General features: G+C 41.9%; 2 protein-coding genes across 3 annotated transcripts in view; one reads left to right on the forward strand and one right to left on the reverse strand.

Annotated features, from left to right (window-relative positions):
* LOC138207185 (collagen alpha-1(VIII) chain-like) overlaps window positions 1–20,069 on the forward strand; it is a 104,221-nt gene that overhangs the window by 27,585 nt on the left and 56,567 nt on the right. The window lies entirely within an intron of this gene.
* filip1l (filamin A interacting protein 1-like) overlaps window positions 1–20,069 on the reverse strand; it is a 60,382-nt gene that overhangs the window by 19,620 nt on the left and 20,693 nt on the right. The window contains exons 2-4 of one of the 2 annotated variants that reach the window (XM_069164239.1): window positions 19,056–19,428; window positions 18,168–18,341; window positions 17,880–18,058 (exon numbers count right to left, since the gene is read on the reverse strand). In XM_069164239.1, coding sequence (XP_069020340.1) covers window positions 17,880–18,058; window positions 18,168–18,341; window positions 19,056–19,418 — 716 coding nt within the window. In that variant the 5' untranslated portion in view covers window positions 19,419–19,428. Of the gene's footprint in view, window positions 1–17,879; window positions 18,059–18,167; window positions 18,342–19,055; window positions 19,432–20,069 lie in introns of both variants that reach the window. The other variant, XM_069164237.1, reaches the window with a different exon arrangement.

Genomic DNA, 20,069 nt, shown 5'->3' on the forward strand with positions numbered 1-20,069 from the left:
ACTCTCTGTACTTGCCTTTGCGACTCACGTTTACTGTTACATAACTAATATTTCACCTTCTCATATACCCTCAACAAACCCATAGAGTGCTTCAGTTTTTTGGCTGATAGCTTCATATTTATTTTCCTTTCTTATTTGTGTTCTGTTCTGTTTGAGCAAAAGAGTTTGTTTTTAGAAAAATCACATTACATATACAAATGATCTAATTTCTCATCACTTTCTTGTGCAATAAACACGACTTTTAACAGCAACTTTCGTTCTCTCTAAAGAATGAGTACAACCGTATTCTGTTGCCATTTCGATCTACATCGGTTGAATAACTGAGACAAAGCACTTCTGGGTGGTGAAAGTGCAGCACAGCCAATTTTTCTTTGTTCTCAAAAGAACAATCTTTTGTTTTTCTTTCCCAGCTCCAGTGATAGGAACAAATAGTTCCCTATAGCCAAGTGCATAACGATGGAAACACGTCATCCCACCATTGAGTGATATAAGATTGTGGGTAGGAATCAATCATGCAGCCTCAGATTGAAGGGCTGTGCCAGGCAGAGAGGCTGTAATTTACAGACTAACAACAGCTATTGCCGAACAAAGGATCACACTTGTAGTGAGAAATTAAGAGAGGTGTGTACAAGTGTTTGTGTGTGAGCGCAGTCGACCGGGCAGGCGTGTGTCTGCTGCCCTCAATTGGTACAGCTGATAATCATTACCCCTGGAACACTTTGGACTTTGATGTAAACGGCAAACGCCAAAGGAGGATGTTGTGATGGTTGTTTGCACAGACGTGGTGGATTTCAGAGCCCCGGGTCCAAACATCAACCACCAGCCATTACATGTACACAGCGGCAAGAACCCGGTACCAGCTGGTTTTTACATAACGGATCTTAGACTGCAGTCACAAACGTTGTTTCTCAGGTTGGTGGAAGGCGCAGCTTGTGTTATGTCGAAGATTCCCCGTTACTGACAATGTGCTAAAAATCAGCCGCACACACATCTGCAATGACCAAACCTAAACAGTGGAACATAGATCTTGTAACCTGGCAGCAAATTCACAGGAAGAAGGGACACACTTGCACACATGAATCTGTCCAGCTGTCAGCTGAGCAGGGTGGATCTGCTTCCAGACACTCTTTGATGGCTTCCTGATGGATTAACGTTGACCTCAAATAGTCCTTATAGGCTTAGAGTCACTCTCTGATCAGATTCCAAGGAGGTGAGCGTACTCGTAAAGGCTGAAATACTCCCTGATTTGTCCTACCTGTGTGCTTGTGCATCTACCTGTTAATCTGATCACTTGTGCCATAAAAGTTGGCTCATAAACTTACAACTGTTTTTCAGAGTGATTAATAAGTAGGAGGAAGTCTGACGAACAGTGCAACCACTACCTGGGTAATCTCCTAATGTTTGCCTTCCCAGGGGGCACATCAGATCCCAGCCTCACCTCTTTCCTAATCAGCCTGCCCCTCAACAAAGGTTGTATTTACGCAGTTAAAGATAACTGTGTTTAAGAGTGAGCATATCTAAATACAGGTTTAATCTGGAGAAATTACAACGTGACCACCAGCCAGAGGAGACTTTGAAGGACACGCATGCAGTATTTTATTTGAAGGTTATTCCATCTGAATTCAGTACACTTGAAGTAAACTACAGCTTGTTTTCTCTGAGTGAATATAAGCATAGTTTTCTGTAGAACCACCTACTCTTTCTCACAGTTGAGGACAAACAAACGTCTGTTGACGTTGAGGCCTACAGCAGAGGAAACTCTTAAGTCTGCCATCAGTGCTTCGGAGCCAACTCCTACTTAGATACTCATTTACTCATTCTCTGACTGACAAACACTGTCCAGCATCTTTAAACACAAGAAGTGCGTTTCCTAATCTGCTCGTCCTTCCACAACTGCATCAATGGAAAAAAAAAATGTAGTCATCTGAGAATTACGCTCCGCTGATACAGGTGTCATCATTGCTATTTCAAACACTGGCCAAAACAAGTGGACAGATCCAAAGAGGAGAGTGTGGATGACCTGCAAAGCAACAAGGGAACATTTGTACCTAACAGATATGAGAACACTTTTGGCATTTAGGTACATAGTTAGGCTCATTGTCTATGTGTCTGTGTCTGTATGTATATGTCAGGTGTTTAGCCAGCGCAAATAAGTCATCCTTCTAGCTTTTGAGTTGTCACATAATATTGATTCTTAATACTGTTTGTTTTTTACAACAAGAGTGGATTTAGTTGTGCTATTATGTCCCAGTTTCTGATTCCAATGTCTTTTTAGGGCTGCATTTACTGTTTTGGCCTGTACACCAGTTGAATTTGATCATAAGTTGAGCATAAAGTCAAAGCTCGCTGCTATAGTTAGTTTTAAATTAGATTCGCTCGAACTGGATCTCTAACTTTACCAAGTCGCCCACGATCAGAAATTCCTGCACAGAGTGGCGTTTTAGTGTCTCCTTCAGATAAGTTTCAGACAATGTTTGTTTCCTCATTATTAATTCAACAATCATTTATCCATAGGTTTTGCAGTGTGGATCTGAACAGAAGTTTATGTAACAAGTGGTGCCAGTGGCAGTTCCTAATGTTAATCAAGCATTTATCAGTAAAAACGGAGAGTAATGTCGTTCACGAACGGCAATTATATCTGAATTCTACAATCAAAATAATTTATTTTTACGCTATAACTTTTAAACATTATAATAATGTACATACAGCCTGCTGCTCTCTATGTTATCCGAATAGTTAAAGTTGCTCATCCTGTTTAGTTGATGGGCCACGTGCTAAAGTTCATCTCGTTTGTCTCTCTCCGCTCTAATTTCTATTCCTGACACCTCCATCTTCCTTTCACCGCTGTGTTTCTGCAGTATCTCTGTAGACAACACACCCCTGACTGAATCCCCCAGATGTCCTCACTCGTCATTTATCCGAACCCTTTCATAAGACTTTGGCTCTGTTCACTTCCAAAGTAGGAGCAAGACCTCAGATGACACACATCATTTTTCAGAAATAATAGCTCACATGTGAGGGGATTAGAGTGATTTGAAATAAACGACGTGTCATCTGTTACATTTACTGAGCAAATGTCATCAGATTACAACAAATAAAGATGTACTGTAGGTTCACATGATATATTATAATGTATATCAATATAATGAAGAAAATTCAACAAAACATGTAAACATCCTTCCATCTTTAATGTGTACAGATTGTAGGTTAATTTAAGTCGGTCTCACATTAAGTGCTGCTGCCTATAATACAGCCCAACAGCTGAAAATAGTCCCCAGCAAATGCACCATTTCACATTTTTCCTTTAAAAACTACAATATCTGCCTGTTAATGAAAGTCTGTTTGTCATCCACTTTTAAACATCTATCTTCAGTGAAGTGCTCCTTGTTTCCCTTGTTTTAAGGCATGGTGAACTGAGGATGAGTTAAGTAAAAGTTGCGCTTCCTTCACAATCATTCCTGAGTCCAGCATCATTGACAACAGTACTACTGATGTCAAAATATGGACTTTCCTGTATTGTGACACTTCAGAAACCACCACCTCTTACAACAACTTCCTGTCCATGTTTTTTTGGAAGCTGTTCCCCTCTCTCTTTCCTCTCCGGTCTTCTTCTGTCTCTCCTCCTTTCCTTTCCTCCTGCTGTCCACTCAGCATTTCCATCACAACCAGGCAGCTGCTCGCCCTGGATCCTCCCACTCACTGCTCATCTCCTTGTGTGCAGGAGGAATGCAAATGATAGTCATCGGGGATGTGGGGTGTGACACTAGAATTTACTTTGGTGAGGCATTGCTGTGAAGGACTGTGTGTGTGTGTGTGTGTGTGTGTGTGTGTGTGTGTGTGTGTGTGTGTGTGTGTGTGTGTGTGATTGTGTGGGCCATTGTGTGCGCTCGGGTGACATCACTCCCCTCCCAGACTGATCAGAGGGGATGAGACCTTGGCTGGGTGGTGTTTGGGGTCCTGGACATGACTTCTTTCTATTGTCTGCTTACATCCTGTTTGGGATTTCAGTATCCAAATTACTTGGCAACTTGCCTGAAATAGTCTATGAATTAAAGTGAAGAGAGGCAGAGTGAGCCTGCCACGTCATCGCTTCAGTTTCTCATGGATTGCTGTATGTCATCCCCACATCTGTATTTGTTGTTTCAACATTTTTAATCCCTTTATAGATCAGTTTTTCTTGGCAGTGCGTTGTCTTTTGTCTCGTGTGTTATTTAGAGACTGCACAAATGGTTATCGCTGGGGAATGCATTTTATTTAATTTACGTGTTGACTGATGCACACAGCTTGACAAATCCCTCGTAGAATCAATGGAGTCTTGAGTTTAACATTATACAGTGATTACAAACACACATTCCTTATTATGACGCAATTAAATAGCTACTTTCTAGCTATCTTATGGCCTGTTTTTTGTATTTAACTGATAGTAAATGTCAGTAGTAACTATACTCTTCCACTCAAGAATTTGGTGTTAATTACAGTCATAAAATAAAGTTACCTACATTTAAAAAAGATGATGTGGCATCAGAGCAGCAACAGGAACGTGCTATTTGTTTTGATGGGAAGTTTCAGAATATTAATTTATTGATGCTAAATTTATCATTGGTGTTTGTTTTGGCATTCGTGTTTTCTGAGGAGTGTTTTTGTTTAAGATAGCAGTGACTGTGACTAAGAACTGTCGGTGGGTTTTTTGTGAACCATCGTAGTTTGTTGAGAGCTGTAGAGTTTGACATTGTGTCTCTTTCTCCATCTGCCATGTTGCCATGAGAAATCACCAAACAGAGGCTTGGCACTTAAATTGTTTTGATTAATTTATTTACACTTTGCAATATTGGAAATATAAGATCTGCTGTTGGAGAATTTTACTCTACAACACTGTTCCCAAAGTGATTAAATATAAAATATTGGAAAAAAAATGTCAAATGCTTCTGCTACATATCAGTTTGTTGGCGCAGCGTTGCATGGGGAGGAAATCCATCTGAATCTCTGTGTACTGAAGCCAGTAAACTGGTCACTTTTTATCCTTGAAATTGGTTTAAACGGGTCAGATTTTCACACTTTTGAAGTACGAGTTTATGCCATGACCGTCCATAAAGCCTGAAACCTCTAAGGGAGGGGAGCTGTGGTGCAGCACGGCCTCGCTGTTTTCAGGCCTGTAGGCTGCATTCAGATCCCCGTGGCAGAAAACACTTATAATGTTGATGAAGTGCTCCAGTGGGATACCTTAGTGCATGTCGAGGGGCTGCCTGAAAGGCTTGGATCAGCAGCGTTATTAATGAACAGCCTGAATGTTGGATTGGAGCCATTCTTTCGGGGTGATGTCACCGTCTGGATAGACACGACTAGTCTCACCTCAGTGACTGAACACAACAGATGGTTCACATCTGGAGGGAATCCAGGGAGGCATTTTAGCACTGAGGGTTATGAGGTTTAGCTCTGTCCACTAACTTGCAGTGATGATGAGGATTAATGGTGATTTTAGTTTCTTTAAGTGCAATTAGCTCTGGCAGTGTGCCGAGTCTTGAGAGGTTTTACAAAATATTTACAAAATGTAAAAACATCTGTTGCCATGGTTTCATGGATCTTTTACATTCACTATGTTTTTGTTCTTCTATTTAATTTTCTACCATGAAGACCAGGTTTTACATATCTCTTTAGAGCCTACCCAAACTTGTACAGCCTTCAATGGATGCTTGTACAACATGTAAAAAAATGTGGTCTTCTTATCTGATCAAATGTTTTGCAAATGTTAATTCAGTTTAATTATCTAAAAGTTTGACATGCAAATCTGGCAAGTCTTTCTTTCATTGTCATTTATACAGGGCAGGACTGTAATAGCTCTTTGCATGACATCATTTCTGCAGCACTCTGCTTTGTAGCATTATACTGTACATGTATGTACATGCACACCAGGCCAGTCACTCATACAAAAGCAGTGTTGTACTGTCAGCCACTCACCAGCTCCCAAGGGGGCTTAAGCTTCTAAAGGTTTCGCAAAAGGAATCTTAAGAGCCCTTTTTGAACCTTCCCATCACATGTATATGCCACATGTACCCTGTGCTTCTTAGTTAGGTGAACCAAATGAAAAAAACATTTGTTTTGGGGAACATATTTGTGTTTAGGCTCAAAGCAAATGCCAAATGAGTTTTTAATCTGATGCTAAAAATGCATTTAATTAAAAGCCTCTCAAGCAAGAGAAAGGCCTCCACTTAAAATGCAATATTAAAGTTTGGATGCAGTGCAGTCGCACTGAAACTACGCCAGGGCCGAACAGAGCAAAAGAATAGCTGGGAAATCAGATTTTTATGTTATTTTGGGTTGAGCATAAAACTGGCTGTAATATACGGCTTCTCGAAATGTGAGCTCATAATTTTCTTTGTTTGACAAAAAAAGAAAAAGAAAGAGAGAGAGCCTTTGGAATGAGCTCATGCTATACTTACATTAAATTAGAGAGATCCAGGCATAGCATTTATTCTCTCTTGTGTTTGCTTTGTGTCCAAACCGCAGATACCGTGCCTCCTCCTTGGTATGCTTGAACGCGACAAAAAGCCTTCTTAAATTGTTAGATGCTTTTAAACAGATTATAAGTGATTCGAGGAGAGAAAGGTTCACTGATGTTCTCTGCTTTGCCTCTGAGAGACTATAATGCTTGTGTCTTTCTGGGGGAGTGAGATAAGAAATTGTGTGTTTATTGAGGAGCCAACACTAAAGGAACCAGAACAAATAAAGCATAAAACATTTTATGTCACACTGCTCTTTGCAGGAGCAGTATCGAGCCTTACTTGTCTCCTTGCTGACATGGATACTTCCTCTTTCTTCCACTTCACTGGGCCATGAGAGGCTCCTGAAACTGGAGAGACCCTTTAAACCATTTTTCCACCCTTTAGTCATACTCCCAACCCGCCCACTCCTCTCCACCTCTGTCACTGCCAGGAGGATTTGCTCAGTTTCAAGCCCAAAAACATTTGTCCTGAGATATCAGCCCATTGACTTTGACAAAAGTCTGATTTCATCACTCTAATCTTTTATGGAGAAGTTCACAAGCCGTCTTAAATCCTGCTTCAACCCCATCAAAATATTATCCACCGGACGTCTTTATCCCTCAGCGTTTCAGGGGTATCAAACCAAGTGCCAGCCCTTTATGGCTGACTGAGGTTGCAGTTCCCCTCCAGGTCAACACAACATCAGGACAGGAGACTTTTGAGTAAAACTAAATTGACTGTATAATTTAATCTTGGAAAAATAGAGTGTAATTGAGGTTTTGGGCTCGCATCAGAAAGACCATTTTACTGTGGAAATGACTTGGAGGGAGAGTGTGGTTCAGAGCTCAGGGTGGAGGAAGGTGGATGTTGTTTGTTTTGCTGTTATGACACGGCTGCTCAAAAGGTGTGAGCTACATGTTGTGGTAAACTGTTACCCATAGGAGCCTCTGTGATTTTTGTCCTTGTTTGTTAATTAGCTTGCCACTTAACTCATCTCCTGCAATAAGAAGAGAGAATCTGGTTTTCTTTTAAGCCATGCGTCTTACTGAGAATTAAATTACATTTCTGCAGAGTCTTGGTGGGCTTATAAAGCTTAAACTGTTTTACTGTTTTTATATGTATATATTTCAGAGCATGTAATTTGTAGTTGCGTATTAGGTTTTATTAATTTCCTTGAAATATGTATGAAAACAATCATCACTGTCGAGGGGAAGAGGTGTGTCTGAAAAGACAATGTTTATCCTTGTATCTGAACCCTGAACCGGTCCAGTGCCAGCTATTCTCCAGTCTCATAACCTTACAGGAAAACGCTCTCATCAATCAACTCCAGCACCTTGCGTCGGATCTTGGGAGGAGGGAATTTAAAACCCAACCGTGGCTCTTATTTCCTGGTTTCTGGGGTTACTTGTCAAAGCCCAGGATGAAGTGGGATAGGGTGGTCTCTCTGACAGCTCTCTATTGTTCCCCAGCATACAGTCGATCCCCGAAGCTTTAAATTTTGGTTTCCATATCACAGCCTGACACCCGACCACCTCAGCCTCGACAGGTCGTCCCCGAGCCCAACGTGCAGCCTTGAGATTTTTTTTTACGCCCACAAGAACCACAAACTCACGTCTTACTTTCTCCCTCTTTGTGCTACATGTGGATTTACAATGTAGGAAACCTGACATCTTTAAATTCCTTTGAGATGGTAAATGTTAAAGTCTGTAAGATCGCTGAACACAAGAAACTCCCTGAGCCACAAATAAAGAGCTGCATTTACTTGCTACCGAAACGTTTTGGTCTCTGTCGGACAAGGAAAAGTAAATTGAACCCTGCTCCCTGTAAACAGCCCTAATTAACAGTTACTACCTCTGAATCAGATGCTTCCTGACACCTGAGAAAGTTACATGAGCTATTTTCAATTTTACACAAATCCCACAAACTCCAAACAGTGGTGGCACTCGCACTGATTCAGGAACAGAGATTTAATGGATGGCAACCTATTTATCTTACAGTATTTTTTTTTTTACTACATTAATAGGAATGATATAGGTTTGTTGTATATTGTTTGTTGTGCCGGTGTTTTTAGCCTGGATTATGATGAGCTGAAAAGCAACAACATGGGAAAGAGGAAGCAGAACTTGTGGCATAAATCTCTAACACACAGTAGCTGCCGCCAAATGGGATGCTATTATTTGCTGCTTTGTTGACACAGCAAGGTGTCCTTCATCGAGATGAGTGGCGAGACGTGGACATGTGAGATGCGGCACAAGTTTCCACTCTGTAATGAAGTGATAACTAAGAGTAATCTGTTTTTGTGATAAATACAGTCGGTCCCACAGGGAGAGTTTTGTTGCCTGTGAGGCTAAACTTGAAGCTTCCTCCCACCGGCTGAAACAGGATGTGAGGTCATGAGATGTGCTGAAATGAATTTCCTCATTACACTCATCTGCCAGGATATTTTCACTAAGTTTTTACTTTATTTTTTGACATCTAAATCAGGTTTTCATATAGATCATTTGACCAATTTCTTAAACACACTGTGAGGAGCAGACATAAGGACATTTTTAAGTGTTTATTAATGTATTTGTAAATCAGTAACTCCTCTTTTGAAGCATCATTAATGAAATATAAACAGTTTTTATTATATGTTGTATAAATCAAGCATATATACAGTGGCATAGTGCTTAAATATGTATGATGTATAAACAGACTGTATATCATTGAATATGATTACTTCTATCTTACACTGAGTTATTCATCATCTATTAAGTGTTTTTACACATTAGTTATGGATGCTTAATGAAGGTTATAATTGTTGACAATTTTAAAATATGTCCCTATATCTGCTTACAACTACATAGTTTGTCATAAACATTTCCAATCACGTTAATGTCCTGATGCAGCAGAGCAATGACCCTGTCTGAAGGGCGAAAAATGTCACCACACTGTTTCGTGTTTCCCTGTTTGCACAATTCATCGTGGCCCCGTCCAGATAACCCGTTCGCCGCAATGACACATTTGAGTTGGCAGATACAGGCGGGCTCTCTCCTCCCTCCATATTTCTCTCACTATCTCGACACCGACTTGGCCGGGAGCTCAGGCACAGACTCATTGTTCAGATGCTGCTGCTGCTGCCAGCTACAGAACGAGGACGTGAAGTGTAAGTTTCTCTCTGTCGCTTCCTTCCAGCCTGACAGGACGGGAGGGAAAAATGGCTTCCCTTTGCCATGCTTTGCCAAACTATAACTCAAGAACTTGTCCACAAGAACTAATGTGAAAAGAACGTAAATCAGACGTTAGCTCTTACTGGCTGGTAAAAGTATCCTCTACAATGTCAAGTTTGCATATCGTTCTTTGGATTTTTCTCTGCTGCAGTTTAGGCCTCGCCATCATTCGCTGCCTGCAGCGCTGGCAGAGGCCACGCATGTTTAACAGCAAGCAGAGAAATGTCATGCTAAGTCTACATTAGCCGCATTTTTCCTCCTTGACCCCCACATCTCCACCCTTGGTGCTATTTCCTTTCACAAATAGAAGATTAGCTCATACATCACTCCTGCAAATTCCCAGTCACTAGAATCATTCGTCAAGCTCCGGTCAGTCAACCGTTCAGTTGTTTCATCTCTTTTTTTAACCCTGTCGGATGTTAGAAGTTAGAAATAAGCTGTCCAAGTGGTTGAAAAACATTTTGGCTCAGTGTATTTACCAGAAAACCGTTTTTATTTTAACTAGTCAAACTCACAGGTCATCACAAAGCACTATGTCACCCACTCTTTCTGCTGTTAATTGTCCCTGTTTTGTTCGTCTTTGACTGAAATACGACCTTTAAATAGACGCTATTGAGTCTTTTAACCTTTTCCAGCCTCATATGTAAACCCTGAGGTATTCACTGTCAGGGTTTACCCCTCTTAAAGGAAAAATACACCCTAAAATTATACAATCTCTCATAAACACTGGTTTCAAAAGCATGCTAATGCAGAACATGAGGCTTTATATGGGGAAGACACCTTCTGCATTCCCCTGACGTGTTACAAGAAGCTGATTTTATAGATGTTTTCAAATTTAAAAAGACAGAACCAGAAAATGTGGATATTTCAATGCAAAAGAGTGCTCCTCACTTTTTATTTATTACTTGTACTGCTCCAGAAATAGATTACAACATGTAACTACTACTTTTGAGTTAATTCTTCCTCAGCAACAAGTCTAAAAATGGTTGGAAAAGTACTAGCAGCAAGACTTGAGTCCTTGTGGCTGGTGAGGTCTAATCGCTGCATTCTGTCATGGAGATGTAATCACATTACGCCATACAGTGACGAATCGCTGTGGCTAATTACCACCCAGTTTACAGATGTAGTGGAGTGATATTTTGACAGTCTCAAACACACTTTAAGGTAAGAGTGTGCACATAAAATACATGTGATGCGTATTTGTTTTTCGGTCCCTGGCTTCTGTCTTCTCGCAGCTTTTGATGCACCGATACCTGCACATCTGCAGCGCAGAGGTGGAAAGCATGTGGACTTCACTGTGCACCTGTGAATGCCGTAGTAACTTGTTTATGTCTTTTTAAAGACTACCATATTCCATATTTTTTCTAAAATAACTCTAAACTAGAACAAAAGCTAAGAATTGCACGCTGTTAATTTGGAAATTGCACCACCATTTTCCTCAAAGGTCACAGCTGGTCTTTTAGTTTTTTCAACTAAAACACGGATCCACAATGCAAACCTGCATTACAAGTTTGTTTCTTTAAGAAAAGACACCTGCAGTTTTATTTTAGGGCACATTTTGTTATTCACTCTAGAAATTGACTTGAACTGAGAAAAACATAATTATCCAAATAAATCAGTCCTTACACAGTGTCAGTGTGCTGCAGTTAATGGATACAGTCGTGTTACTCAACAGCTTTTAAGGTTAAGTGAAAGAAAAGGAGGGTAAGAAGCCTCTTCTCTGTAGATTCAGACAGATGAGCCTGAGGTCGAGGAGACTGTGGCGCAATTTGGTTGTTATCTGGCCAAAGCAGAAAAAGGGAGTGTTGGCTGACCAGCCCAAATTAGGTCAGTAGCCACTCAGTTTTTCCTAGAATGTGGGAGTTATACAGTGACAAGCGTCTGGGTACACAAAGGTGGTCCGAGGAGCGAGAAAACAAATGCAGCAAAGTATCCCACCCAATTCATATTGTGGCTCATATCCCACATTTGTGTTTATTTTAGATATGCTTTATTCTGGTGATAATATTTTAGCACCTACTTACTGGGGGCAAAATAGGGTATTTTATGCAAAAATACATATAGTTTAAGTGTTCCTGTGGTGGTCATATTCAGTATCTAGTTGCGCATTTGTCGACTGAAGCGATGTCCTGAGGCATTAAGAGATGAGGGGGAGTGTGTTTTTAAAACGTGTTGTGTAACTGGCTGCGTCTCGTATGTGTGTTTAGAGGGTGTCGCTGAATGTGTCATATATGTGTTATTCCTGACCTCGACATGAGGGCACACGGGGAGAGCTTCAAAGCGTACAAATATCTGAACAACGTCACTTTCACTGGTCAGTTTGAGGAAAAGCTCTTCTTCCCATAAAAGGAAATGTCGACACAGAGCTTCATGTTTACTTTCCTGTTACAGTGTTTGTTTTAAATAGAGCTGAATATTTCATAGTTTAAAACTGACCAGACAATTTCTCCACACGTTTCTAAACATCTCCGATCGCATATTTCAACATCTCATCCATCATAGGAAAAGCTTGAAGCTGGCTTGGAGCAGGAATGAATAAAATGCACCAGGCTGAAACATTTGTGGGAGGAATACAGGTGTGCTCCTCCTCAGAGCCGGGAAGGACGCAACGGCCTTCGCTAAGAGCTCAGCCATCACATGTAGGCTACAGTTGATGAATGAGGCAGATTTCTGTCTCCTCACCAACAGTTTTGAGAGGACTGATAATATCTTAACGATGTATAGGTGAAGACAGATCCTGCTCATACATGCACAGGAATACATGTAGATACAGTACAGCAGTTGCTCGACAACTTCCTAAAACATGCTGTCATTTGTACAAACACAGCATAACTATTATTTTTTTTTCAGCAAAGTTCACAACCTGCCTGTGAGGTGAACTTGCAGAGGCAGGAACAGGGATCATTAATAACCAAACATCCCAGATCCCAAACCCCTGTGTTGTGTTTCAAAGGGCACGGCAGGTCTGGATAATAAGCATCTCAGTGATGATGAGGGCATCGCTAAAGAATGTTCTCGATCTGATCCACATGAGTGATGTCACCACCGCTGCAGTTAAGTCAACCAGATGGCATGAACATACATCGCGTGCCCTGCAAATTGTTGAGAGTTGGATGGAGGTTATGTCGTGTCATGATTGCAGCTACCATACTTTCTGTTTCTATCGAACAGCTCAGTAATCACTTATCGTGCCCGTAAATTACGTCACGGTATTTTTATTTCATAAGATCTGCAGGCGGTTTCCTGTCACACAGCTTTGTTTATTCCCCGTAAAGGCCTTGATGCATTATGTGAGAATAGTGACTAATAAAACACACATACAGTTGTGAGATTTTTATGGGAAACTACACACATTTTATTGGTGTTAATCATGAAATGTTGCTGAAACAGAATTGGAGACATCTGATTTCAATTGTGCTTTTAGCTGTCAAGGGCCTGGGATCATTTTTGATAGCCCAGTTTTAGATCAATATGTGGACACAGTCTTTGTACCAAAATAACACTTTGGTACAAAGTTTGTTTTTAAAGCGGCACAAAAAAACTTCAGGTCAGCATGTACACTGATATATATATATATATATATATATATATATATATATATATATATATATATATATATATATATATCATTTTGTAAATTAGAAGTCATAAAAAGGTGTTATGTATTCAGTTTTCACAGGACTAAATTGCAGAATACTCAAAAAGAGAGTGTGCATTATTTGGTGTAAGGTGTAGTTTGTATTATTGTCCTGTAAATGTAACTTTAAGTGAGGCCCTATGACAGGTTATGGGATTGATTGACACGAGTTTTGGGATGACAGCGTGAATGTTTAGTGACACTTAAGAGAAATGGAAATGTTGGGTTTAGTAATGCAGTTTCTCTCTGATTTCTGTGGATGTGTTTCTGAAGTGTAGTTGCCAAATTAAAGCGCGGTGCCAGGTATATTCTCACGATCACCCATTAAAACAAACAATAACAGTGAAATATAAACATTGTTGAACTGAACAGCAGTATGTGATCCGTTCCATCCAAAAGATCTTGGGTTCAGTGACACCAGAACTTTTACTTCTCTTCTACCTTTGGTATAAAATGATCCCGAACCTGCTGGCTTGGTGAACAGGAGGGTGCTGTGTGCATTTCAGCGACGGTACATCACAGAAGTGATCAGGAGTGAGTGTCAGATGCAGGCATCAACATGCAAAGCTGTCCGGTGGAGCTTTAAATGGTAACGGCAGCGGGTTTGACTTTCTGCTCATATTTCCGTCAGGTCTCTCTGGGTTCAGTGCATCACATGACAACAACAGTCGGTATGTTTTAAATGTTAGCCAGAATTTACTTTTTTTTTTTTTTTTCTTTTACGCCACGCGTGAAATCAGAGGATACACATGGTCATCAAATTCGCTCCCTGCCCTTCAGATCTCTGTTGAAAAACGAAGGCGAGCAAACGGCCTGCCGAGGCGTAGCTGTATGCGCTGTGCATGTGTATCGGTGAGCTGAAGTCATGTTTAAAGTAACATCTGTTGATGGTTAGGATGCCGCTCTCGCTCTCACACCCCTGCTGCTCCTGCAGTACCCGGCGCGCAATGAGGTCATCACTCACAGACGAGTGCTCGATCGGCGATTAACCAGAGGGGAACAGGGTTCATCCCAAACCCCCTGCCCGGATTTACAAATGCATCTTCCGGGTTTCCCGGGAGGAGGTCGGTCATAGGCTCCCTGCTATTAAAAGGGTCAAAATAAAAACGGCAGCAAGAGACGAGTGTGTGTGTGAGGGGGAAAAATGTTTTGTCCCAAAACCTCCTCCACTTTACCCCAGGATGTAATCACAACTTGTTGTTTTCCAGGGCCGAGTCAAAGGAAATGATTACATGCAGCTAAAATGCATCATACAACAGTGAATTAACGAGAGTGAAATTAAAGGCTGGTGCGACGCGCCGTCTCTCGTACTGCACGTCAAGCCACAGCTGCCGCTCGCAGAGCACAGAAGGCTGTTTCAGCTCTCCTTTAAACAAGTGATAAGTGGCTTTTCCTTTTGAGAAGTTTTGTCTGCAATACTGTTTTGGAAGAAGTGTAGAGAACAGAAGCCGCTGAACAAACTCTGCGTTTTGTGCATGTGTGAAGGACTAAATGTTGTTTAGTTTAGCTCCTCTGGGATTCTCTCTCTCTTCCAGCTTGAGGCGGCCTGATGACACGCCTACCTCTACATCTTTACAGGGTCAGCAGATGCTTATATGACAGAAATATATTCCCTCGGGCTCTTGGTCAGACTTTCTTGTGATCAGCACTGGATACTTAAAATACATTCCCATTTTTACAGACTGATGGACAATTCTGATTTATTTCAGTTTTCATGTGTTGGCTATCAGTTCTATTAATTATGACAATATTGTACTTGCAGAAGTGATGTTTCAACATATTGGCTCATGTGCTCATTTACTAGAGTTATATACGAAGATCAATAGGACTGCCGTGTATGTATGTTCAATATTGAGCTACTGCTCAGCTTTGCAAAAAAATGGGGAACATGGAAACAGGCTGTTTCTAAAGATGACAGAGGGGCCTAATAGCACCTCCAAAGCTCACTAATTGATTCGTCAAAACGAGTGAATCATGAAATTTTACTGAATGTTTTAAATAGAGTTTTGCAGGATGCCACTGTGCACATAACCCCCCCCTCCCCCCCCCCCCCCCCCCCCCCCGCCACACACACACACACACACACACACACACACACACACACACACATGTAAAATCTTAATTTTAAACCAATACAAATGATGGCCAAAACTTGGTAAGTAAGACCAAATTGTTTTGGAAAAACCTGCATCTACATCCTGGTTTCTCTGCTGGCTATGAATGCTGCATTTCACATTATTTATGAACCACAGAAATACGCCCACACTGACTCCAGAGCACTTACAGCATTACCATATAGTATAACTCATAATTATCCAAGTGGCGGCACAGAAAACTATAATGTCTCATGTGAGAATTGTCTGGACAAACAGGGGAGGGGATGAAGTAAGAGGACACCTCCGAACACACACGTTCACCTAATAATTGTCCACATCACGCACACACACTCAGCTACATAAACAAGACTACGCTCGACGACCGAAGACAGATGACAACGGCAGATGTTGAACTCCCCCTACACACATTTTTACTCACTCCTATGTACATGCACTGATGCTGAAGTCTACTGGCAAAGTCATAAATGAAAAAATACACCCTCATCAACTATTTCCATGGTAATCTGGCATCTTGTTGAACATGCGGTGTGATTGATACTTCTCAGAGCCATTAGGTTCCTTTTTCTTTTCTTTTTTTTTGCTCTCCTCTCAGTCGTATAAATCTTTCGCCTTTTCTCACGCGGTAATTAGCTCGACCCTGGACAGGGGACTATTTTTCATGGCAGCCCGTCCTTCCTGACATGCTCGGTGACAAAGCACAGACCGTCGTCACACCAGCATGCGTTCCAACTCAAACACTCTGCTACGGCTTAAGTGCAATGATGTGATTGTCCCAAATAGGTCACGGGCCGTTGTCCAGCTGTGTTTCCTTTGAGCAACTAATTGCTGAGAGTGCATGTGTGTGTTTTTATGGCCGTGAGTCTGTCTGTGTGTGTTGTAGGTGAGTTCTTGGATTAGTACGCGCTCAGTGTGTGTGTGTGTGTGTGTGTGTGTGTGTGTGTGTGTGTGTGTGTGTGTGTGACATGTGATATTGCTGAGGAAGCAGTAAACACAGCACTGCCCAGTAACTGCTCTCTCTGTGACATTTACAGAAGAAATCAGTCAGACATGTTTCCACCTCAGGCCTCTAGCCGCCTCTGTCTTGGCTGGCAATGTTAAACAGCTCCTTTAAATAATTCATCCCAGGTTCATCTCTCGTTACAGCATTTTATGGATCATAGTTTCACCATTGGAGGCGTTGAGACTTCAGCAACACGCCTGCACAATAATCCAAAATACTTGTTATGTTTCAGAATCCAGCACACGAACAGCGTAAAGTCACCAAACGTGATGCAGATGAAATTGAAATGCAGACTTCGCTGTATGATAGTTTTCCATGGATATAGTTCTTCACTCCAGTTCACAAATATCCGCAGTGCTACCATAAAGCAGAGCTGTAAATGTAAAGCTCAAACCAAAATTATCTGATGCAAAATCTTGGCTCCCTCTCTCGATTGCTGGATCTTCTCCACAAACAACTTGTGGTTTGCTCCAGGTTTGTGCAAAGTTGTTCAATAAAAGGTGATAATAAAATTGGAGGACCTAGAACAGTAATGGAATCCTTCAGGAGGGAGTTTCCCCTGTAATCCTGGAGAACATTACATAGGATGATTAAGACATTCATACTTTGGCAGCGCTGAGAGGGCTGGAGTTCGAACCACTCTTTCACTGGCTTTTGAGCAAGGCACTCAACTCCACAGATTATTGAATCATCTCTATCCTCTGCCACAAGGCCATGGGGAAAAAAATTATCCTCCTTCTTTCACTGTGTCTGCTGGAATGCGATAGAGGGCCTCTAACCCTGAAGATGCTGACATTTACTCGTAAAGACGCTCATACCGTAGGGACAGTGAGGCAATTAGAGATGACGGATGTTGCTTAAACACAAAATATGCATCACATGTAATTTTGGCTTCAGTTTCATTCTTCACTTCGAGGCTGAATTTATGCTCGTAGTTTGTGAATGTCATTTATCTGCCCGTTGCAGCTAAGTGAAACATGCAGTGCGGGTCGACATGGGTGGTCAGTAGCATTTCGTTACCTTTCATTTACAGCACGTCACATAGAACCACCTCTAATGGTACTTAAAGGAGAACTATGGCAATTTTACACATCTACATTTGTTTACATGTCTTGGAAGACTACTTTATATGAGAGTAAAGATTTTTGTGGCTCTTAAATCCTGATCAAATCTTAGTTTGCTTATCAACTATGTTTTATACACAACAGGAGGCTAGCACACCAAATGTGCTTTAATTTAGTTGAAGGGAATCCAAAATCATTCAAATTAGACTTTAAAAATGTGATACTTAAGCTTTCCCCTAAAACCAAAATTAGATTTTCTTTGCTATCAGATTATACGTCACCAGATCTCTCCACGAATACATTTAGACAGTGTAGGGCAGCTGCAACCTTCCTGATTGACCACCCGCGCTCTCTCATTAACTCTGAAACTGACCTCTCGCGCTCCTGCTCCAGCAGGTTGGTGAACTCGTCGCTCTTCTTCATGAACTCTCCGTGGTTCCTCTTCTCATCCTCCAGCTTGTACAGGGCCTGTTTGTGCGACTGCTCCACCATCAACAGCTGCTCCAGCATCCGCCGGTGTGTCTCCCTCTGCTTCTCCACCAACTTATCCAGCTGTGGTGGCAGCACATAGAAAACATCTGTCATGTCTGGACTGCACTGTTAGTGAGGCAGTCATTTGGTTGATTGGTAGACTGAGATTCTGACTGAGATTTGTTGTTACCTCGACCATGGGTTTCTCATAGATATCCTCCTGGAAGTCGTCGGCCTTGCCCTGGATGGCGTCTCTCTGCAGGGCCTGCAGGACTTTCTGTGGTGTCACAAAACTGTATTTGGCCTCCAGCAGGGCCATGTCGACTTTCTCTGCTTTCAGCACTGTGATCACCTCATCTCTGGCCTGCAATGGGAGCAGGAGGAGAATTTGATTAGATTCAACTGTGTAATGGGAGATTAATAGCCCGCAGACTTCCAATATACAGCCGCAAGACAGCAAGAAATGAGTCATGGCTGAAGTCCTGCAGCTACTGAGAGGTGCACAGAAACATTGTGGAGTTGCTCTGCTAATTTAACAATGTAAATTTAATGATTCGATCAAATCATATATTGTCATAAATCTACTGGATTTGTGTGTTCCAGAAAGCTTTTACGGGTATTACATGTATAGATGGGGCGAGGTGAGGGACTCTGAGGGTCACCCCCACAGAAAAGGTTTAGAACCACTGCTTTAAGATTTGCAGGAGAGACCTTTCCAAATTATTTTTCTTTTGTTTTGGCTTATTATCTGCAAAAATACTCCTGTGCCAAAGAATAGATACTTCAATCTCTGCAAGTTTTCTTGTATCTAGCTCATTTAACTTCATTAGTAAGGCAGATTTGCCCTGTTTTTAACCGCACATCAATTCTGCCAAGGGATTGCTGGATCTGGTGCTGGAATGACAGGAAGTAGCCTCAGCTGTTAGCTGTCTATTAACACGGACTTTGAGTCCATCTTGAGTGCCCAGTGAGCCAGTCTGACTCTATGTCCGACCAGTGCCATGTCTGCAGGCCTGTCTGCTGCTGGAATGGTTAAATGTTCCCACGGCTAAATCCAAGTCTCCTCTGTTTTAATTACCTGTAGCTCTCCTTCGAGCAAGCTCAGTAGAAAGACAAGGTCATCTTGGGAGAGGTCCCTGCCCTTCTCTCTCCGACCGCCTTTAGCAGCACCACTGGCACTGCCTCCGCTGCTGCTGCCGCTGCCGCTGATGCTGCTACCGCTCCCACTTCCACTTCCGCCAGCACTGCTGCTGTTCTTGGCCGTCTTGTGGTTCCGCTGAATGGTGCCGGTGTCGTCCGGTGGCTCCCGGTGTCGACTGCGACGCTCTGCCCTTCCCGAAGGCTCCTCTCGCTCTGCGGATCGCTTGCGTGTGTCCACATGCTGCTGCTGTGCCAGGTCGGCCTTGGTTACGTCCTCCAGACTGTTGCTGCGGGATCGCATGTTCCTCTATCTGCTGAATGAAGGGAAAATGGAGTGTTTGTTTATATCGTGCATGCAGTTATGCACACATTTATTGCACCATATGTTGTGCGTGTGTGTGTTTAAGTGTCTTTGTCTCCCTTTTGCATATTTATCTTTGCACTCAGCCAAAACAATCAGGAAAGAAACAGAATACATGATGTGCCAGAGGATTTAGGCCTCAGTGGACATGGGTGACACTAAATCCAGATCAACTGCTTCACTCTCTGATGTCCTACATATCCTAAAGTGCATTTAAACAAATACTAGACATCTGACAATCCCGGAAAGAAGAAAAATACTCCTCTGAACAACACAGTGAGCACAAAGATGAAATAAACTCATCCAGCTGCAGTTAAAATGTTTAAGTCTGGGCTTTTCTTATCAACATCCTGAGCATGTCTAAATATTATATCTGTTGATTACATGTCTGCAGTGGGATCTCATCACACTATGCAGGAGTAACCTGATCTGTCATCATCCTGTAAGTGGGCCGTAAACTAGACCTGCATGACCTTCAGACCTCCATGCGCACAGCATGGCCACATGTCGTCATTGCCTGCCATGTTATTATTAGCCACTCAGGAGAATAGAGCCATCATCACGACATTGTACCACCACCGGCCACAAAGC

This window comes from Embiotoca jacksoni, unplaced genomic scaffold, assembly GCF_022577435.1.
Source record: "Embiotoca jacksoni isolate LCO1_2020_lvr unplaced genomic scaffold, fEmbJac1.0.p SCAF_30, whole genome shotgun sequence".
Lineage (NCBI taxonomy): Eukaryota > Metazoa > Chordata > Actinopteri > Embiotocidae > Embiotoca > Embiotoca jacksoni.